This window comes from Peromyscus maniculatus, chromosome 17 (genome assembly GCF_049852395.1).
Source record: "Peromyscus maniculatus bairdii isolate BWxNUB_F1_BW_parent chromosome 17, HU_Pman_BW_mat_3.1, whole genome shotgun sequence".
NCBI lineage: Eukaryota > Metazoa > Chordata > Mammalia > Rodentia > Cricetidae > Peromyscus > Peromyscus maniculatus.
In genome coordinates, this window is record NC_134868.1 from 51,503,171 (window position 1) to 51,526,283 (window position 23,113).

Genomic DNA, 23,113 nt, shown 5'->3' on the forward strand with positions numbered 1-23,113 from the left:
CTTCTTTAGTGGTCCTGGGTGGGATTCTCCACAAGCCAAGAGATGAGAGAACCCACCCCTTTCCCTTCTTTACACCACACTCTCAGCGGACAAGCCTAAACCTGGAGCAAGAATAGCTGAGGACCAGGCCGGAGAGATTTCATAAATCCCTAGTCTATGCTCACATTGTAGACTATATTGCTCATCGTATGCTTTTAACTGTGTTCGATTGTTGTTTATTTTATTTTTGAGGACACCTTGTCACCTAGTTCAGGCTGGCTTTGAACTTTTGCTCCTCCTGTGTTTATCAACTAAGCGCTAGAATTACAAACATATACCACCACACTGAGGTTATTCTGTAGTGGGTATTGTGCTCAGTCCTTACGCATGCTAGGCGAGCCTTCTACTAACGAGGCCCCACTCCAAAACCCTGTGTAAAATTCTGGGGCTGGAAACAGGACTGACATTGTAGGAATACCCTTTGGCTATGATGCAAACTTCTCTGAAGGAATGTTTGTGCACCTCGGACACGGAAGCAAAGAGGCACCTGCGGCCTTTCCTACCTGCTAGAAACTGAGGCTCAGACAGACAACAAAGCTGACAGTCGGTAGGGAAGAATGGGACAGCAGGAGGCTTCCCCAGGAAATTTTCAGTGGCAGTTTAGAGCCGAATTGATATTTCCTTTACCCTGTGAAAGGTGCCCCCGAGTCTAAAGGGATCGGTTTAGAGCTCCTAATGAGAGCCAAGAACAGAATTCATTCCTCATATCCACACAATTCGTTTTCTCATATTATTAAATCAAAATAATTTTGGTCCCAAACAGTCCCGGTGCAGTATTAATGCCGTTTAATGCCGATTGTTTTTCGAGGGACAGGAAGTCTGGGCCGGGAGGGCCAGGCGTCAATACCAATACTGACCATCAGAGGGCGACCCGCCACTGCCAATGCCTGAAGGTTTTTGTTTCTGTTTTAATTTTTACTTTATTTATTTTCCCCGGCGAGGTTGGTCCTATGGTTAAGGAAAAGCCTCCAGGATTGCCGCAAAATCAGGAGTTAATTGCACCTCCATCCTGGATTTCTTGGTACTAACTGTTGTGTCTTCATCTCTGCCCTGCCCTGGGAAGAGGAAAATAATTCAGTTCACACTGATCCATCAGCATATTTATTAAAGCATCCCCGTGAATCTCCTGTTTGAGAGTAGAGTCCAGCCAAAGCTGCAGATAACAAACTAAAAGCCCATCTACTTCCCGTGACTGATCTTCAATGGCTGTGACCGACCCCTCGCTGAGTCCTTCACTTAGTGCTCAGCAGTCAGGAGGCAGGTCCGTGGCAGCCAGAGCACAAGGGCTCAGGGCCGGCTCTGTGCAGGGGTTGTGTGCTCTTACCAGCCCTGTCCAGCAGCAGAGCTGTGCTTCACCATTGCTTCCTTGGAGGGATCATACCAGAGCCTGGGAACTTCGTAGCTGTGCAGGCAAGTAGAGGTCAGTTACCGTTTTCCCTGTAGCTGCTCTCAAGCTGAAACGTTTTCAACTGGGAGATTGATGTGCTTGCGCTGTGACCCTTGCTGCAGTGGTCAGGGCAGCTGATCAGTGTTAGGGATGTCCTCACTCCTCTCTTGATGAGCCTGGCATGGCCTCTCTATGGACCCCAGAAGCAGCTGGGGTGTCCCTGGTTGGGGGTCTGCTTGGTGCAGCCAGCAGTGTCAAAGAGCACTTTATTTATTAACCAATCAGAGCAACACACTTACAGCACAGAGAACAACCCACAGCACTCATATATCAGACATTCACATTATAATTTATAACAGCAGTAAAATTACAGTTATAAAGTAGCAATGAGATAATTTTAGGGTTGGGGGTCACCACAACATGATTGGAACTGTATTAAAGGGTTGCAACATTATTAGGAAGGTGGAGAACCACTGTCATAAAGGGTGTGGTAGTTATAAACTCTAACATTTATACTTTTACTGACCATACAAGAAAAATAAACGTGAACTCATGAATTAGCTAATCCAAACCTCAACACAGGCTTCCTGCATTGCTCTCTCTCCTCCTAGTCTTTCTCACCCAAGGGCTGGTTTGTGTGTAGCAGGGGCATCCTTGTCACATCCTGAAGCCCAAACTTCTGAGTCTTCTGTCTCAGCCCCTCAGGGGGTTGCTGTGTTCTTCTCATCTCTTCCAACTCTGGAGTTCTTCTTTTCTCTCCTCTCAGTGGGACTCAGGAACCAATTCAATTCTAGGGGAATGCCTAGGATTCACTGAGAATGGCTTTGACTGCTCATGCCGGTGGGGGGCAGTGTGACAGACAAAATACAAACAAACAAAAAAAAAAGGCATGGCAGGACATACAGGACACACTTGAACCCTGAGCCTGTTTGTGGAAAGCCTGCTTCTGACAGTGTCACACTACACTGTCTTCTGTCCCTCTGCCAGAGTTGCAGACAAGAAAGAGACCTAGGAGGTCACTGAGTAAACCTGTCCTGTCTGATGGGCAGCAGGTCCCTGAGCTAAATCAAATTCCTGAGTCTGCATCTTAAACCTGTGGCCCTGGTTGGCTGCAAAGTGGTTTAGACCACCACCACCCCACACACAGCTCAATGGCTATAATTTGGGTGTGAGTTTTGCAGTTATTGATTATGAATGACAATGTATGTATGCAACTTGGTAAATGATAGTTTTGCTGTATTTTCTTTCAGGGGAATGTGACACCATTTTGTTATGTAGTTCAGGCTGGTCCAGTACTTACTGATAGCCCAGGATGAACTTGAACTCATTAATGATCTTACTTACTTACTTATTAATTATTTCAGCCTCTGGCTGGCTGTGTTTACAAACCTGTGATACCATATTCAGACTAAGGCTAGAGTACTGGATAGAACATATGGGTGATCCATTTTGCAATCTAATGGTTCAGTCTTATTTCAAATAAGACATAGTAAGTGCTTGAGCTTTTTTAAATGTGGAAATATTTGAGTATCATATGCTTACAGTAATTCAGTATTCAAAATACACTTGTGTGTATACATTCACATTTACAGAGGATCATTCCCTGCACCAATGAAGCCTCGATGGATTTTTAAGCCATGTTGGATCAACTAGTCCCTCATGTAAGCTCGATATCTGTGACCTCAGAGTCAGCTGACTGCTCTAGACTCCCTTCTCCCTCTCAGCTCTTAGAATTCTTAGATCAATAGTTCTCAACCGTCCTAGCACTGTGACCTTTTAATACAGTTCCTTGTGTTGTGGTGACCTCCAATCATAAAATTATTTTTGTTGCTACTTCATAACTGTAATTTTGCTACTGTTATTTATATAATATAAATGTCTGTGTTTTCTGAGGGTTTTTTTTGGGGGGGTCACAACCAACAGGTTGACAACCACTGCCTTAGATGACCATAAAGACAGAAGGGGTGGTCCCATCAGCTGTCCCCAGAGGTGACTTCCTACCATTTGATGGCACCCATTACCAATGCTATACTGGGAGAGATTATTATGTTAGCCCCACCAGACACCTTTGAGCCAAACCCTTCCTCCTAATACTGAGACACAGTCATCCAACACAACTCTCTTGGGGCCAAGAGGTGACAGACAGATGAAATATACATTCATAAGGAACACTCAAAACACCCCCTCTGGAAACCAGAAGCCAGACACTATCAACAATGTCAAAGCAGCTCCAAACATCAAGAACCTTTTTCTTTTTTGTTTGTAACTACCTTCAGAGTCCCCTCACATAACATGCCTGCAAAAGCCACCCTCTGCGTAGATCTGGTTCAGTAGCATCACACACTTCTCTCTCAAAGGGATTCAGTCTCTGGAAGTTAGGAGATCCACCCACAATCCTCTGCTACTTCCCCCACTCCAGGGTGAAGCAAATCTTTGTCACGGTCCCAGACAATGAATGGATCTCTAAATTCCTGAGTCATGAGGGTGCTGGATGCCAGGTAAACGTGCCAGGTCCCCAAGCTTCCTCCTGTGAGATGCCCAGTAGACAATAGGTTGCTCCACAAGGGACTCCACTGGAAGCTGTCATGTGTCTCATCTGCCAGGAAACATGAACCATCAGCTGGGTCTGAGAAGTCACAGAGAGCGCGCTTCCCATTGGCAGGGCAGCCAGGGGTTGGTAGTTTCTGTATGAGCCACAGGGAGGCATCTTGGGGGACAAAGAGCGTCAGTGTAGCCTGGCTCAGGACAATGCAAAGCTCAGATGAGGTCTTCCCAGTGTCCAGATGCAGAAGAATTCTGGGAGGAATGTCCCAAAGACCAAGCAGCATTCCAAGACACACCCAGCTACATCTCCATGTTTGTTGTCTGTCACTATGACAACACTGGAGGTAATTAACTTTTGCACATTTGTTTTTTAATTAGCATGCAAGGTATTATTGTAACATTTTCAGACCATGTGTATTTTGGTGATTCTCTTCCCCTCTCCACTCCCAGTCCCTGTTAACCTGATGACCTCCTGTGATCTCCCCCCTCTCTTTCATGTCCTACGTGTCCTTTTGACCACCCCATCCTTCCCTGTCACCTATTCTTACTGTCTCTTGTGTTTCTCCCTAGTTTTAACCTCTAGGAAAACACAGGGAGTACATCCAAGAGAATCAGCTCTTAAAGAGAAACGAGTTATTTGGGCTCACACATTTGGAGGTCCTCATCTAGGGAGGATCTGAGGCTTTGATATTTTGAGGAAGGAAGAATGGAGAAAAAGGGAGGGGAAAGAGGAAGTGAGTGAAGACAAGGAAGAAGAGGAGGAGGAAGAGCAGGAGAGGGAAGAGGAGGAAAAAGGAGCAGGAAGAAGATTAAGAGGAAGAGGAGGAAGAGGAGGAGGAAGAAGAAGAGGAGGAGGAGGAAGAGGAGGAAGAGGATGAGAAAGAGGAGGAGAAAAGAGAACCCATGAGAACCACCACAGTCTCCTCAGAGACATGACCCCCATACTAAGAACCTCTTACTAGGGAAAAATCTACCAAAGGGTCCACTCTCTCCCAACAGCATCACACTGGGCACTGAGCCTTGAGCACTTTTTAGCTCTGGGGACAGGAAGTGCTAGTTACCTGTGTTAAGTGCTTCCCACAGATCTATCTCAGCTCATCTACAGAGTGGCATGACCATGTCCACAATGCAGATGAGACACCTAAGTTTCAGCTTTATGAGGTCACTCACCCAGAGTCACAGAACCTCTCTACAAGGAAGCTCGACTCTAAGCTGTTAAGGAGTCGGCAGAGACTTGTAGTATGATTATATTAAAGTACATGTTGAAATCAGTTTAATACACCTCATGTTTTTAATGACTGGAATTCAACACACCAGTTTATCTCTGTATTATCTATTTTCTTCAGTGGCAGAGCCAGGTAGGTGTAAGTCACCTGTGACAATAAAGTTCAAAATATTTAGCTCTTTGAAGAAAAAAAAAAGGCCATAATTGAGATTTGTGATTCATAGCTGGGCTTGCTGGTGCTCAGTAGATATAGATAAATCGGCAGGTTACCTACGGTTTCTGTATGTTTAAGAGCAGAATCCCAGTTTAAATCTCACTGATATTGAGAGATTATCACACACACACACACACACACACACACACACACACAAAAAAAAAAAAAAAAAAAAAACAAATAAAATAAAGACTTATACCTGTGACCTTTAGGAAGTCAATGTTTCCTAGTCCAAACCACTCTTTCTTATGACATATTCTTCTCATCTCATAAAACATAGGGATTGTGGTGTCCGTGTACAATGTTACTCCTGCTCTCTAGAGCTTTCCAGGTTAATAGATGGTGATCATGAGAATCATTATAGGCACAACATTAGGGGGAGACCATGAACTGCGAATTATGTTTCATATGTGTGCCTGCTTCTGAGGGACAGGTGAGTTATAACACATACTCTAGAGTCAGGGAAATGGGAATGAGTTAGGAAAGCATTCAAGGCTGTGTGTGCAACCAATGAAATGGCAGGAAGGGAGGAAAGCAGCCTGTCATCCCGCTTTGGTGGGTGAATGTAAAATGACTTGGGAATTTCTGCCTTACTTTGGGTGTTTCTAGATTTGCAAGGCTTGAAACAAGCCTTGTAAGTTACTTCTGGCTACATCAGAGTAAAAGCCAAGGAACTCCTGCTCGATCTTGGAAGAAAAGAGGGTGACAACTAGCTGTCAAGGTGGCCCATGAAGGTGGGAAATTATCTCCTATTACAGGCTGGCAGTAGGAGCAGTTGGCAAATGATTTCTAACCCAGACTCTCCATGCTCACACACGCAGCCTTTTCACCCTGACACGTGAGCTTTCAAAGAGGGCTTGAGTCAGTTGTTTGTAAGACTATTTGAAAACACAAAGGAACTTTGCTTTAGTATAGACTCTCTTGGCATATACCTGCTACAGATACCGAGCCAACAGGAACACAGGCAAGAAGAACACAGTCTCTTTGTCTCTCTCAGGTCTTGGGATTCCCTAAGTATCCATCCTGACAGTTATACCTAAATTCCCCAACATGGCCTCTGGGACCCCTCATGTCAAGCTCTGCTAAACTCAGTTGCAGCTATTCCCATGGTAAGCTGAAATCAGCTCGAAGTTTGTTGGATTTTTCAACTCCCAAACCATTTATTTCCCTATTTTGTACCTCTGTTTCCCATGCCCAGTGCATTTCTAAACGCTATAATACACTGGCCAGGCCACCCTCCTTAACCTCCTTCCCCAGCAGCTGGCGCATACCTCAGGCAGTCGTATGTCACCTGGCCCAGCTGCCACTCACCCAGGACACCCAGAGCTGTGCTGTTCTGTCTTACATCCTAAGCTGTGCATCTATTTTATTTTATTTTATTTTTTGACGGAAGAAAGAAAGGGGAAGAGAGAAGGAGGAGATGGAAGGGAGGGAGGAAGGAAGGAAGGAAGGAAGGAAGGAAGGAAGGAAGGAAGGGAGGAAGGAAGGAAGGAAGGAAAAAGAAAGGAGGGAAGGGAAGGGGAGGAACGAAAGAAGAATGGGTGAGAGTTAAAAAAATAAATAAAACCAAAAAACAACAAACCAAAAAACCCAAACAAACAAACAAGCAAAAGAACCACAAGCCAGACTGGCATCCAGAATGGCGACTTAGACAAGACCCTCCAGAATAAGGGGAGGGTCCATGGGGGCCATTGTCCTTCCTGTGCTCTTGTTGGCTCATTCCCAGCAGTAGGATGAGGAAAGCTAAGGAAGAAAGCATCGCAGTCAGACTAAGCGGCAGGGCAGCAAATGGAAAAAGAGCAGAGGAGGAAGCTCCCAGGCTCCTGGAGGTAGTCCAGCGTGTAGGTCATCTTGCAGAAGCAGGAAAAATCGGAAAATTTCAAAAGCTGAAATCCTCAAAGGAAGCACTTCTTCCTATATAGAGGGCATGGCTCTGAGCCCACTCCTTTCGCAGAACACTTGTGGCCCCGCCCCCTTCCAGGAAAGCCTTGTGGACGTCAGCAATCCAGGTGCAGATATGCACCGTGAGACCAAACAGGGATCTGGGCCTTTCCCAGCGGATGGAAGGCACTGATGAGGCAACCCAGCCAGGGCTTCCTGGAACCCACCTTCGCCAAACCAGTTGGCAGCAGAGAGTCGTGATGACTGGCTTAGTTGGCCGAACTGTGACGCGCGATACTGGGCGGGGTGTGCACCACAGGTGAGCACAAACATGGGAACCAGAAAGTGTCTCATTTCACTGCGGCCCTCATTGTGCTGTCATGGGGGGAGGAGGCTGGAGGGACACAGGTTCTTCCTGCCAGTTACTAGGCAAGGCTTGTCTCTCTGCCAGACATGATGTCCTCCTCACCCTTGAGGAATCCACTTCCTCCAATGCTGTGAATGCTCTCAGTCCCAACCTCAGAGCTTTGAAAGTCATCATGCCTAGGTCCCTTCATAGGAATCTGACCTATGCAACTGGTGTAGCTCTTTGACGATTGTTATCAAGGTTCTAAAAAAAGAAATTATTTTGTACCTCCAGGTGACAGCCATCACCTACACTATGGAATCTTGGTTCCCCCACCCCGAACAGCCCACGAGCCTCCTTCAGCACAGCCACTCTGTTGCTGTCACGTATATGCAGTAGAGACTGTTTCCTCCCCAGTAGCTCACAGAGAACGATGATAATCATGCCTCATCGCCTCATGACCTCAAACTTCCTAACACACCTGCCTAGACATGTCGGATGCAAACACAAATGTCTTCAGTGTTTCCTTAGAGAAGGCAAAATGCTAAAGTCAAGCAAATTTATGATGTTTTTGGATTCTGCCTCAGTCCCCTAGAAAGCTGCTTTTCCAAGTGGTATCTTATGTGTTCCAGGCTCGGTCTCTCTCCCCAAAGCTACTGCCCTACTCTATTCTCCCACTTACTCTTGGAAACTCCATTCCTGACTCAATTCAAGGATGCCTGTCTGGGGACCCTTTCAAATGACCAGCCTAGATCACTCACCATGAGGAGCTGCAGGATACTTGTGGGTGTGTAGTGATGCTCAGGTTGAGGAGGAGGAGTGTGAGTGATGTGGCTGAGATTTCAATGGCATTCTGTCTAGAATGGTATTGGTCCAACACCCCAGGCTTCATTCTCGGTGCTTATTAGCATGAGTGCAGAGAAGCTCATCTCTTTATATCACAAACTTGCTGGGCAGAGCATGTGTACCACTCTTCAGGACGGGTGTTCACCTTTCAGGACAGCACAGTTGTAATGACAGTCATGAAGGAAATAGTTCCCTCATTGCTAAGAAGTTCTTCGCTTCCCAAAGCTGTACAAATGCATCTGGTATCTCCCCTATTCCACCTATATCTGCTGGGACGCTTAAGACACGCTGTTATTCTCTCCTTGTATTTGTGGTGGTGACACAGGACTCTTCCAGTTAGGATCCAATGAAATGGTTGCATCTTCCTAAGGAAGGGGAACAGAGGAAGTTCAGGCATTTAGAAAAACAGTAAATAAAATGTAGGGTATAAAAATTCTCTACCACTTTACTTATTTAGTGAAATTGAAATAAAATATATGGAGATTTAATACATAGAAATAAAAATAAGTGTAAAGAAAATGGCATTTTGAATAAAGACTGTCTCTTCATGAGGGTACTACTCCATAGTACCCTCATTACACTACTAGTGTGAGAAAGGGGCAGAGCTCAAGAGGGACACCATGCTATCCATTCCCACTCTGACAGCCTTCTCCTTAAAAGGCAGACCCCAGCATATTTCAGAGAAAAGCTGAAACATGGTTTAAGCTGTTGGTATGTCTGATGGTATGAGCAACTTGTAATTTGACATATAGAAGACAACTAGCATTGAGATTACATAACAGGTGTGTACCACTGTCCCTGGCTTTCATGTGGGCACTGGGGATTGAACTCAGGACCTCATGTGTATGCAGAAGGTTGGGAAGATAGCTTGGTCAGAAGATAGCTAGTAGCAGTAAGACCAGCCCCTGGTCCAAAGGAGCAGAGCACACAGCATGGGCATCAGGGCTGCTGGTGCCATTGCAGAGACTGCACACCAGACTCCTTTTCTCCTGAATGTATGCCAGAGGTCAGCAAGCTACATCCCACCAACTAACACCAGATACCACCTGTTCACACAGATGGTGTTTTATTGGACAAAGCCATAGGAATTTGCTTATTCTTCCTGATACATTTTGCACTATAGCTACAAAGTTGAGTAGTTGCAATAGAAATTGTGTGGCCAGAAAAATCTAAAAGTCCTTACTATCTAGAATTTATAGAGGAGACTCACTGGTTCCTGATGGATGATATCACAAAACTCTGAAGAACACAGAAGACGAGACTGAGCTGCTGTGACTAGATTTCTCTTCAGCACCAGCATCATAGATACCATACCCTGCACTTTCATAAAGTGCTTAGCTGTAAATTCTCAAAACCAGAATTGTTCTGTGGTGTATAATGAATATGTGAGGCATGCCTTCAGTTCCCTAAATCTCTTTCACTAATTTTTCTACCACTTACAGTGACTGGTCTTCACATTGAGAAAATGGACTGTCCAACTTTTGGCAAAAAGGTGGGCATAAAAATAATCACACTGAGCTCAAGTAGTAGAAAGAGATTTTAGTGTAACAGTATGTGAGTCAGTGGTTTAGGCTTCAAATTTGAGTTCAGATATTATGGTTTCCTTCTTCTTACAATACATATTATAATAGTAACTTCACACCATTTGGGTAAAAAAAAGTGCATTAAAATTCAAACTAAAAGCACAGTTCTAACTACAGGGCCAGGTATATAATCACAGCTCCATGGATACCAGCCATCATAAACAGTTAATGCTTTATTCTTGCCCATTGCACTATTAGCCAATGAGTTCATTTCAATAACCAGTTCTGATTACATGATTATGTCAGACATCCTCTTAAAAACAACCCCTGGGGACACAAATAAGAAACCAAGAAGCCAAGTTATCTCTACTTGCAGATGATATGGTATTATTATATTATACGCAAGACATTCTAAAACTTACACCAGAAAACTAGAAACAGTCAACAATTTCAGCAAAATAGCAGGGTACAAAAATCGGTAGCCTTTGTATACACCACCAGCAAACACACTGAGAAAGAGATTCCCCACTCCCATGGCACACTCCCACTTACAGTAGCACCAAGGATGCTCCAGTTGTGCTATTGGGTAGTTTGTGGTAGTTATGCAGTAGCACTAAAGGCAATAAAATACCTTGTAATAAATCTAATCAAGGAGGTGAAAGACCTCTACACTGAAAATGTCAAACCTCTAAAGAAAGAGATTGATACGGACACTAGAAAGTGGAAAGGCATCCTATATAGATTGGTAGAATTTATTTTGTGAAAATGACCATACTACCAAAAGAAATTTACAGATTCCATGCAATCCCAATCAAAATACCTACAACATTCTTCACAACACAGAAATAGAAAAAAACGTGGATAACCAAATCAACCCTAAGAAGAAAAGAACACTGAAGATACTGCTATTCCAAACTTCAAGATATAATATAGAGCTATAGTAAAAAAAAAAAAAAAAAAAAAAAAAGTATGGTACTGGCACAAACCAAACATGTATACTAATGGAATTAAGTAGAAGAGCCAAACATGAGTACTCATAACTACAACCATGAGATATTTAACAAAGAGGCAAAAAATATGCTGGAAAAGAAGATAGCATACTCAACTAATGGTGCTGGGAAAACTGGATATCTATGTGCAGAAGAATCAAATTAGACCCATATCTATCACAAATTAGATCCAATTACATCAAAGACCTCAATTTGAAACCTGAAACACTAAAATTGATAGAAGAAAACATAGACAGTTTCCTACAAGATAGAGGTGCAGAAAAAGACTTTCTGAATAGGACTCCATTAATTGAGGATTAAGGCCAAAAACTGGCAACACAGACCTCATAAAACTAAAAAGCTTCTGATAGCTAGGGAGACAGGAAAATAAAGAAGGAACTCACAGGGTGGGAAAGAATCTTTGATGGCTATACATCTGACAGAGGAGTGATACACAGAGTATACAAAGAACTCAAGAAACAAAGAATCAGGGAAACAAATGATCCAATTAAAAAAAATGAGCTAGGGATCTAAATAGAGGGTTCTCAATTGAAGAAATAAAAATTGCTAAGAAATACTTCAAAAAGTATCCAACATCCTTAGTGTGATAGTTTGAATAAGAGTGCCCCCACAAGGCTCATATGCTTGAATGTTTGGTTCTCCGTTGGTGGAATTGTTTGGGAAGGATTAAAAGATGTGGCCTTGTTGGAGGAGGTGTGTTACTCAGGGGTAAGCTTTGATATTTCATAATCCCATCCATGGCAAACAGCTCTCTCCCTCCTTTTCTGCCTCGTGCTTGTGGATCACATGTGAGCTCTCAGCTACTGTTCTAGTGCTGTGCCTGCTTGCCATGTTCCCCACCACACTCTCTGAAACTGTAAAACCAATACACTTTTTTTTCTACAAGTTACCTTGGTCGTGGTGTCTCTTCACAGCAATAGAAGAGTAGCTAAGATACTTAGTAACTAGGGAAACTCAAATTACAACAACTTTGAGACTTCGTCTCAGCCCAATCATAATGGCCAAGGTCAACAAAACAACCAGCAATGAATGCTGGAGGGGATGTGGGAAAGAGTGAACCCCCATTCACCATTGGTGGGAATGTAAATTGGCATTGCCACTTTGGAAATCAGTGTGGAGAATCCCCCCCCCAAAAAAATAAAAAGATATCTACCATATTACCCAGGTATAGTACTGCTTGACATATGCTAAAATGATGTGACCTCTTACTCCACAAATACTTGTTCAGACATACTTATTGCTGCTCTATTTACAATAGCTAGGGAATGGAAATAACCCAAAGATCATTCAACAGATGAATGGATAATAAAAATATGCAAAATGGAATACTATTTATCTGAAAAGAAAAGTGAATTTAGGGAATTTTCAGGTAAATGGATGGACCTAAAAAAATTATATTAAGTAAGGCAACCTAGATCCAGAAAGACAAGCACTACATGTGTTTCCTTTCATCAATAGTTTCTAGTTCTAAATTCTCAGGTATGTCTTAGTTGGGGTTTTTATTGTTGCAATGAAATACCATGACCAAAGCAAGTTGTGGGGGAAAGGTTTTATTCAGCTTACACTTCCATATCACTGTTTGTCGTCAAAGGAAGTCAGGAACTCAAACGGGGCCGGAACCTGGAGGCAGGAGCTGATGCAGAGGCCACGGAAGAGCACTACTTACTGGTTTGTTCTTAATGGTGGGTTTAGCCTGATTTCTTATAGAACCCAAGACCACCAGCTCAAGGATGGCCCCTACCTACAATGGGCTGGGCCCTTCTTTATAAATCACTAACTAAGAAAATGCCCTACAGGCTTGCCTACAGCTGGAACTTCTATAGGCATTTTCTCAATTGAAGATTCTTCCTCTTTGATGACTCTAGCTTGTGTTAAATTCACAGAATACTAGCCAGAACAGTGGATATACAACATGAAGTAATCATAGAAACTAGGAAAGTACAAAGGAACCATCAGTAGAGAGGAGTTGGGAGGAGAATAGTAGGATACAGATGATATGGAAAGTGGAATGACATGAATGGGACTCCGATTTTGAGAGGAGGGAAGGAGATCCATACATTAGGAGAAGACATGGGGGACTAACAAAACCAGGATTATTTGATAAATCCTCAAGGAACCATATTGTTTTATATTTACCTAAAATTATATTATGTCTAATTTTGGGATGAAAATGCTTCCCATAAGATCTACAGACTTAGTGAGGGTAGTCTGAGTGAGTCCCAAAAAATATAGATTATAGATGTAGGCCTTGGTTGCCTCTCAGGGGTTGAGGATGGCCCCCTTTTGCTGAAGACACCACACACTTACAACACAGGAGAGCTTGGATGATTTGAACTGAATCTGACCTGTAGGCCTCTTTCCTGTACTCTATCTCCCATGGTTCCAGAAAATACTATGCAAGCTGCCAAGGGAGGGAAACAATTACCCAACTGCAACACCTATGAACCATAACAATGACCAGCATGGCAAGATATGCATAAATGTGCAGCAAGTGTGCTTACATGTAGGCAGCAATCAAGAGCTGTCTAATTGGACTTTAAGGTTCACTTAATAGGAAGGAATCATGCCTGATACTGGAAATCTATCCAGCTTCCTGGAGCTAGTGAGGTCATGAACCTTAGACAAGAGTCTACCACCGCCACTTTACTAAGCTAGCATAATTCCTTGCTACATTCTAAATCTTATGCCCACAGGTAAGTGCAGCTACCACCCCTCATCAAAGAAGCCTCTCTTTACAACAAATGGAGACTATCACTCAAAACCACAACTGAACATAATGCAGAGATTGTATGGAGTCTAGTCCTAATGGATGCATCTGTGACACAGCTCGTGAATCCATCCAGGATCAAGGAACATCTCAGAAGAGAAGTCCATAATACTGTAAGACTCAGAACACCAAGAAGTCTCTCCTAGATATAGCTGCATAAACAAGACCAGAGTAATGGCAATATCAATGGACATGTTAACATAGAAGGGCGAAATTTTCTTGAGGTCCCTCCACAAGACAAAACTACAGACAACTAATGATTTCTGGGAGAAGGAGAATTAACCCCTCTAAGGGATGAGCCCTCTTATTGGTTATTATAAAGCAGAGTGGTCAACCTTGAAACTACATACACACCACCAACAAAAACAAATTCAGAATTGTGTGTGTGTGTGTGTATTTGTGCATATAAATACACATGTGTGTGTAATATATAACATTAGCAAGAATCAAAGTAAAAGAGGCTATCAATCTGAAAATGGGGTTCGAGGAAATGTAGCTGAGGCAGAATGGAGGGGAGAAAGTCAAGGGAAAAGTTATGTAATTCTATTGCAATTAAAACCTATTAAAAATAAATAAGTTAAATAAAAATAATCCCTGAAGTCCCACCATTTGCCTATGGGTAATTCATTTCCTTGATCCCAGCCCCCAGCCCATTAGTAAGTTGACTTCAAGATCATATTATAAAAAACATTTGTGCCTTTAAATCCCCTGCCTGAGAAACCTTCTTTCAGAGGATGTGTAGGCTGTTGGCAAGAATTGCTTCATGGTGAGGTCTCTCTGGGGCTGGGCTGTGAAATGCAGTTGGAGGATCTAATGAGAGAGTAACCGAGTAACCGTGTAAACAAAGAGGCATCACTGTGCATTCATCCCACTGGGCATGAGCCTATCGCTGCTAGATGTACAGAAGAATGTCCTTGGGGTAACCATATATAGAATTTGCTGTACTGTCTCTCTGTTTATTTCAACCTTAAGAGTCTGGAGTCAGCCCCTGCTGGGTCAGATGTCATTTTGGAGACCGTGACAAAAGCACTACATCACTGCTAAGCATCAAATTCTTCAACTAGTTTGAGCATGTTTAGAGCGGCTATGACTGCATACGCAAGGACTGTGCAAGATCAAACTAGACAAAATCCCAGCATGCGTGGGGGAGGCAGTCACTAAATTCCACCTTGAGCTGACATGCCATTGGCAGTTGATGGCTACTGGAGGAGGGAGTGTCAGTCATCTTCAGGGTTGGGGCCCCTGAGACATTGCCCATGCTCCAGTAGATGGTCGTTTACACACGCACATACTGGCAACACTAAGTGGAGTCAGTGATTTTTGAAAAAGGACCATATGAAATTAGGAGAGAATTGTAGTGAGGGATAGTGTGAAAATTAGAGGAGGGGTAAGGATGGATTTGATTAAAACACATTCTATGCTTGTAGGAAATTATCAAACAATAAAAAAGTAGGGTGTCTTTGTACTGGCTCTCTCTCCAGATCATGTCTCCCTGGCAAGTGTTACCACTAATTTCTCCTCCCTAATGGTACCTTCAGCTGTTGTGGGGACCCTACAGGTATCACAGCTGGTAAGGAAGCAAAACATGAAGAGGTGAGAATGAAAACTTGGTACAGCCAGACTTGGCCAGTCAGACTGAATCAATACTTCTAGAGAGTCTGATTCTCGGGTTTAATTCTCTTGCACATTTAAACACAGCCAAACTTTGGGTGAAAATTTCCATGTGACAGTTCTCTTTAGGCATAGCTATATAGAAACTCCCTAGCAAAGTACCAAAGCATCTGTGACTTTTACAATAAGACTGAGTTCTTTTGGTTAAAAAAACAGAGCTCAGGGCTAGGGCCTCAGAGGAAGAGTTTGCAGTAAGTGTAAGGATAGATGCTGTTGGTAGAGGATGCAAAGTACATGGGACATCTTTTGTAAGGATAGGTTCCATTCACTGAGAGACAAAGCTCAGGATTCGGGCCTAAAAAATGCTCAGGATTTTGGCAGATTCTGGAAGTCTGGCTCCGTAGAACAGCAAAAAGACCAAGTTTTCAGACAACATTCACTCCAGCCTTCTGGGTGACCAGGTATCAGTCACTTCCTTGGAAGAAAGCAGGCCTGCATGATTGACAATCCTGGTTTCTCCAATGCTTGCTCGAAGCTGCACTTCCTACATTCCTCCACCCTGTGTCCTAAAGGGAAGCCAGGCAGTCTTCACAGCCTGCTTTCTTTCATGACTTCCTTCACTCAAGCTTAACCATGATAGTAACTTTTGTCTCTTCCTTCTAAAGGACTGTGACCCTCAAGTCCATCTGTGTGTTCCACTGGCATTGAAATATGACAACTTCTCAGTGAGCTTAGGCCCCTGGTCTTCATTTCCACAACTGTCTAGCCACATTCTATGCTCTATTGACTTGTAAACGTGTTTCTAGTTGTTGCATTGTTGCCAATACTTTGTGTGGTTTTCTTTAGCTGATGAAGGTCTTTTCATTCACACCCCCCACCCTCTGCTGGAATTAGATGTTCTTAGTAATAATTAAGTTGAAGTGTCTACGTTTCAAAAAGTTCCTATATTTCAAAAAGTAAGGGAAATATAAGACTCATGGCTTTTCTTTCTCATGAATCCAAGGAGAGAAAAAAAACCAGTAAATATATAGATCACCAGAAATTATTACAAATAACATGTTATATCCACGGTGGAATAGGCAAAGGATCCAACTGCCATGCAAACTATGCTCCGAGTTAGTGCAGAGTATTGAGGGGTCCCTTTTAACCATGATGACAGGGTCATTAAGACTTGGTATTTGGGCCAGGCTCTGAACATTGTGCAAACCACCATGTAGAAATAGTTGTATAGATATGGTAAGTGATGCATTTGAACAATTAGGAAATAAGAAGAATCAAAATGGTTTGAAGTCCCAGATTCCATAACAAAGAAAACTGGAATGTGCAGCTGTTATTCACAAAAAGACTGAAGGATCTATTACAAGCAGAGGCAACAGAGGCCCCAGATGTCATGCTCATGATAATCCAGTAAGTGTGGAAGTCAGTCAGAAAAGTTGGAAAACAGTCTGTACCACATCCCAACACTATGTGTGGTGATAAGAGGGGAAAGAGTTCAAACATCTCTAATTAAGAGCATGAGGTATTTTATCACCTTCTCTAAGCCTCCATTTACTTATCTGTAAAATACATATAACTGTATTAACTACTGAATGATTCAAATGAAATAAGGGCATTTACATTGCTTAGCATTGTGTATGGTACATAGTGCATGCTTGATAAAAATTAATGATGATGATAAAAACAAGAGGAGGAGGAGGAAGAAAAGGGTTGTCAAATTCCTGAAGATGTTTACTTTTAGCAGGATTGGCATAGAAAGAGGAGACAGGACAGCCCATGAGGAATTGAAAGCAGCAATCAGGACTGAAGGACATAGAAAGTGGATTGTCTTACCACGTCAGTCTCTGTGGTCTTCCCACAATCTAACTTGCAAATAGTGATGGACACAGAGCCCAAAGACTGAATACTATTTATGTTTGACTCTGGCACAGTCTCAGTTCCTAAGGTCCTGAGAGAGGGTCTGTTCAATGGTTTCTGGGTGTTGAAGCAGAAGGGTGGCCTCAGGCATGACTATGCCCCCATAGGTCACATGATGCAAAGAGATCAAGTAAGATAATTCAGCAAAAAAGCCAATGGATTGAATATGCAAAAATTCACTGTTGAAATTAAAAAGGAAAACTTTGTTAGGTTATTGAGACAGATGCCAGGAAATAGTAGGTTTATGGGCAATTAGCTGAGGGTAAGATAGGTAAGATACACATACATACATATATGTGTATGTATATATGTGTAAACCTAATATATATATATATGATGTAGGCCACTATAGATACTGAGAGAAAGGAGAGAGAGCTGAACAAGGTGGCAATGGGACAATGGTTCAGCATTGGGCTCCAGGGGTACAGAAACACAACTGCAAAAGGAGATTATTCTCTGAGACAAAAGAATTAAGAATGGGTGGAAACAAGGTTTTGAGCAAGAGTCTATAACATGGAGATTAATCTGGGCAACAGTGGTGGGTTCTGATCCCACTAAGCTAAACTCTATAGTAAGAAACTGCCAGGACAGGCTGTCAGGCTGTGGATGCCTTCAGGACCAACTGTTTATACCAAGAATGAGGAATCCTGAGCATCTGGGCAGGGCTTCTCTGAAAAGGTTCTTTGTGTATGCATCAATGGCCTCTGACACCCACCCAGGTGTCTGTATTTCAGAATCCATCAGCAGGGCCTGATTCCTTTCACTGTTGCAGGAAACACAGTGCATAACCAGCTGGCTGCAGAGTGGATCTGGGGTTTGGTGCCACTTTATCGGCACCATCAGAATTTTGAATCATGTGTGCGCTATCTCTTTTCTATGTGGCAGACCTTTGCCTTTTTGTTTTGATCACAAGTCTTGGCCACCCGGTGAATAAACAGGAAGAACTGACTTTTAGAACCTTGTGTATGTCCTTTTCACCTTTTTATGAAATCATGCCCTGTGAATGAACTGTTTCCTTATTGCACACAGATATCAAGCTATCTAATTTAACAAAAACCTGCATTAATTAAGGGACCACTATTTTCTTTTCCTGATAGAAACCAACTTGAGTGTGCATATAAGCCATAGTTTGCCCTTGCCGAGAGCTTGCTAGAATTGTTCACTCCCAGGCTTCTCTACAGTAATCTGGTTTCTCCTTTCATCTCTGTACATAATGTTCACTGCCTTAAGGTTTGACCTCTGGACAACAGTCTTCAGACTCCATCCCCTGTAGTCCTTGGAAGCCCTATTCCTTGACGCAATTTTGGTTTTCTTGTTCTTGTAGTGCTTGTTCAGGCAGCATCAGCTAAGCATAACGATTTCTTGAAGGACAGCATGAGGGCATTTGGAGGGACTTGGACCTATGATCAGATAATGGATCAATAGGAATGCTCTGTGGTGTTGGTGACCAATATGGATGTGGGTTCATTTTGTGAAATGGTATCCTCTCTTCCCAAAGCTAAGCAGCACATGTGTCTTACTGCTGTCAGAGTAAGATGTGGTGGACGCACAGACATGTGAAAGGAGGCCTTTACCTGAAGCATAATCCCTGCCCTAGAAATATCAAGGAAGCTGCATTGACGAAGTCTCAAAATCATGGCTGCCAAACAAGATCCGAGGAAGGACAATAGCAAGACACAGATGAGTGGAATGGAGAAATCTCATGGGGCTCCAACCCTAGACCAAGAACTACAGGCAACTAAGGAATGCTGGGAGCACAAGAAAATAGTTTTCCTTGGGAAAAAAAAGCCCCCCCCCCCGATTGGTTAGCCAATATAGCGTGGTAAGCCCTGAAAACACCAACTCTTCAAATGAACACATTTGCTCTTACAGAAAGAGGATCTGAAGTGGTAGTGGAGGGTAACTCTAGTATTCTACCAAGATGGAGCCTCATTGACTCTCTGTGGGATGACTGCGTCACATGAATGGGCCTAGATCACATCCTTAACAAGAGCGAGGGGGGCGCACACTGCTTGTGTAGGGCTGTTCTCTCAAACAGAAGTTCCTAGGCTATCAGACCATGTCTTTGCGATGAGAACCAGAGGGCAGAACGTTGAAGACCCAGTGAATGCTTCTAGGTTGAGTAGAATACCCCACAGTGGTCAAGCACCAGCAGTTATTAGATAGCATTATTTGCAGGTAGATTAAGTAAACACAAGGATTTTTGTAAAGATTCATTAGCTAAGTTGTACGGAATTTTCCAGGCCCTCTCCTCTGTCTTCATGTAAGGAATTATTGGGAGGATGATAATTTCAGATAACATGAATCTTAGTTTCGGTATCCCCACACCATGCTTCCTTAACTAAATCAAATGCGAACTTGAACCAAATCATGGTCACCATTCATTGTTTTCCCAGCTGCTTTCATGCTTCCCACCTCTGTGATCTTGCTTCTGGGGACAAATCTTGTCTGTGTGACTGCCTGAACTATTGAATCTGTCACAACTTGAGTCCTATGGCTCAGGATGAGCAAGGGATCCTTTGTGCTATTTTTTTTTTAATCCTTGCTTTGGATACTCTACCTTCACTTCTCTCTCTCTCTCTCTCCTCCTGATATAGTGTATGGAGTATGGTGGATAGAGAACAGTACCAGTGTTTAAAATTCAGTGGTTTTTTAAGCCATAGGGCCCTCAGTGTGCATTCCTACATGCAAGATATAAAAACTCTGAAAAGCCTTTGGTCTGAAGATGGCATGGGACATTACTGCATATCCAGTGGCTTGGTGGTGTCACACGACTCAGTTACACAGTGTGAAGTAAAGCCTATGTTTTCCCTAGTTTTCTTCTGCTATTGTGAGGTAGCTTTCTGAATTTGCCTTAAAAGAGGGAGGGGGGAGGCAGAATCATCTAAAGTTGCAGTCACAGCTGAGATGCCATTGAGAGATACGTGACCACAAGACTACACAAAGCAGAGCAAACAAAATTTGCAAGGTGATTAATAAGGAAAAGTGACCCTTATTCCTAATGAACCTCTTCTGGGATAATGATGGTGCAATAGAAAGGCCTCTCAGCCTTCAAAGACACATGTCATAGGCAAAGCTTCACCTGTGGAGCCTGTTCTCCACGTGGAAAAGTGAGTCATCTCCAGTGATAGGATGGCCCAGTGACACAAGGCTTGGGATCTGGTCATCCTCTGACACCCAGATCAGTCCTTGTATGTTTTGTAATATATTAAGATATAGTAAGACTGCCAAGCCAACACCCAGCCTGCTCCACACTCATCAACTTCCTCCATTTCAAAATATTTCCCATTGTCTCTACTCCCAGACCTAAGAGGAAACTAGATTTTAAAAAGCCAGTGTCTATAGCTCCAAAGTATTCCTAAATCTACAGACCTGAACCCACTCTTCGGCAGGAGCCACTATTTTTTCCATTTGCATAGTCCTCTGCTTGAATAATTGCCATTCTCACTTGTCAGCACCCATGCTAGACTTGAAAGTCTGCTCGGAAGCCTCAGCCCACCTTGAACTCTGTGAGAGAAGAAATGAGGCCTTTTCCTTCTTCCTATTTTGTGGTTTTGCCCTGCCGCCCCCCCCCCCCCCCCCCCGGAGCATACGGACTAGTCTGAACCTATAAGAGTTTATTTACTAATCCTTCTAGGTATCCCAGCATTTTGAATCCCTTCCATCCTAGAACTAACACACCCAGAACCTTGGATCCTCTATAGTTGCACTGACACCTTGCAACAGCTGAGCTCTATGGGATGACTTGATCTTCTGACTGAATAGACTGTTAATGAACATAACACGGTAATTAGATTCCTAACATTTGAGTGTATTAGTCAAGATATCTGTTGATTCTTCGGCTACTGAATTTATACCTAGTGGAATTAACTGAACCTTAGCCTTCTTTAAAAGTTCATGGGTCAAGAATTCCTGGAAGTCTTCAGGATTGTCTTTGTAAGCCTCTCTGGTATAGAGAGAAGATAAATTATGTATCACTATGATACTTTCGCTGATAAAATGAAACACCCTCACTCATGATTCTAGATAGTTTTCAGACAATGATGAAGTATGAGATAGGTTTCATTTAAACTAGAGTATACCCATAGCAAAGGCTTTTTAACATAACCCAATTTTCCTTTTATCTTCACTACCTAAATTCTAGTTCTGTCTCTCTAATTCTAAACTCTAGTTCTGAATATGTCCAAAGCTTAACCTACTTGGTTCTCAGAAGACTCTCAGGCCTCTTTTAGGCTTTTAGGTAGCTACAGAAAGCAGATTACATTCAAAGGCAATCAAGCCCTAGGCTACATGTCCTGGGGCCACCCCTAAAAAGAAATATCTTGTCCATACCAGTTCTATCTGTACCCACAGCCAGAAATTGATCTGGAAATATGCCCAGGGCCTGGAGGACCTCAAAGGAGTCCCACCAAGCTTGACTACACCCATCAGGTTTGGCTGAGTGGGTGTGTTCTTTGCGGTGAGAGACACTGGAAAGGTACGTCAGGAAATATGTCATATTGTCATCACTATGACATTACAAGAATTACAATCATAGCTTACCTCGTTATATAGGTGGACAACCGCATCTTTTGGCTCAGTCTCGGCTTGTTGGGAAGCAGTCAGCTATGAGGCTCCATTATCTGCTATTTGCATTCCTCATCTTGTTCTTGGTCCCTGTTCCAGGTAAGATGGGTTGGGAAACAAGGGGTGGAAAGGGTTGAGACCGTGTAATTTAATCAGCCCTTCTCTGTTCCTGGTGAGCCTGAGACCAGGTGGATTAGTTGAGTGGAAACCAAACATTGCCAATGTCTCCTCCCGACAACAATCATTAAAAGCATTAAGGCAGGCTTCCGAGTCTGCCCCATTCCACTCTTAAAAGACTAAATAGTGCCACAAATGCCAGCTCTCCACCCACCTCATCACAGGAACACTCTTAATGAGACATGAGAAGTTGATGTGAAATTTTAATTCTGATGGAAATGAACAATTAAGCCTGATACCCAAACCCACAGATATCTATTCTAAATGGACTTAGTGGCTGGAGGTAAAGACACACTAGGCTGCTTGAAAAGTACTAAGGACAATGGTGGCCCCCAACTCCTAGTTCTTAGAGCAGAGCTTAGAGACCAGGCTATTGTGTGCTCACAGCTCAGATGCAGCCCATAGAGACATTGTTTTCTGCCTAGACATCCTTTAACTTTACTTTTGATTTTATAAGAAAAGAGAAAAGAAACAGAAGTGAAAAGAAACTAATTCAGCAATGTCTAGTTTGCTGAATCCAATGTCTTTCTAACACTCTTTCTAAAATATTCTTTGATTTTTTTTGCCCTGGTAGGGGATGGATTCATCGAGAAAACCCTCCGAAAGTTATTCTGCAGAGTAAGAGGCGGCCGGTGTGCTATCATCAGCTGCCTTACAACAGAAGAACAAATAGGTAAATGTTCTCAGAAAGGTCGAAAATGCTGCAGAAAGAAGAAATAGAAGATCCAGATTCAGGCTGAGGATGTCATCATTGGGGGGAATCCTCTTGGGGTTGTATAAAAGTAAATCAAGTTAATATATATATATTTTTCTTAAAAAAAAAAACCTGGTAGTTTAATCCTTTTTAACATTTTGGTCATTGCCATCATAAACAAATACACAACTAAGGAAGTCATCAGACTCAGTTTGATTTGAATGAAGCAGCAACTCTGGAGTGGTCTACAGGATCCCCAAGCTTATTTTCCAAGGGCCCAGGGCTTGAGTACGTGTGTGTGTGTGTGTGTGTGTGTGTGTGTGTGTGTGTGTGTGTGTGTCGGTGTGTGTGTGTGTGTGTGTGTGTGTG

General features: G+C 42.9%; 1 protein-coding gene and 1 long non-coding RNA gene across 2 annotated transcripts; one reads left to right on the forward strand and one right to left on the reverse strand.

Moving 5' to 3' along the window:
• Positions 1-684: 684 nt before the first annotated feature.
• On the reverse strand, positions 685-22,369 carry LOC143269068 (uncharacterized). The gene is made up of 3 exons (XR_013045408.1): positions 21,850-22,369; positions 8,398-8,847; positions 685-1,094 (listed from the first exon to the last, which is right to left on the reverse strand). It is a non-coding gene; the product is annotated as an uncharacterized LOC143269068 (long non-coding RNA).
• Positions 21,759-22,852, forward strand: LOC102906099 (beta-defensin 14-like). The gene is made up of 3 exons (XM_006997778.4): positions 21,759-21,784; positions 21,862-21,972; positions 22,625-22,852. The coding sequence occupies exons 2-3, from the start codon at positions 21,915-21,917 to the stop codon at positions 22,768-22,770; spliced, it is 204 nt and encodes a 67-aa protein (XP_006997840.1). The 5' UTR covers positions 21,759-21,784; positions 21,862-21,914; the 3' UTR covers positions 22,771-22,852.
• Positions 22,853-23,113: the final 261 nt, after the last annotated feature.

What these genes read in the sequence shown, in the direction of transcription:
- LOC102906099 (XM_006997778.4), top strand. Translation starts at nt 21,915, where the DNA reads ATGAGGCTCCATTATCTGCTATTTGCATTCCTCATCTTGTTCTTGGTC. An exon ending in GTTCTTGGTCCCTGTTCCAG is followed by an intron (nt 21,973 to 22,624) that starts GTAAGATGGGTT and finishes TTGCCCTGGTAG; the next exon opens with GGGATGGATTCATCGAGAAA.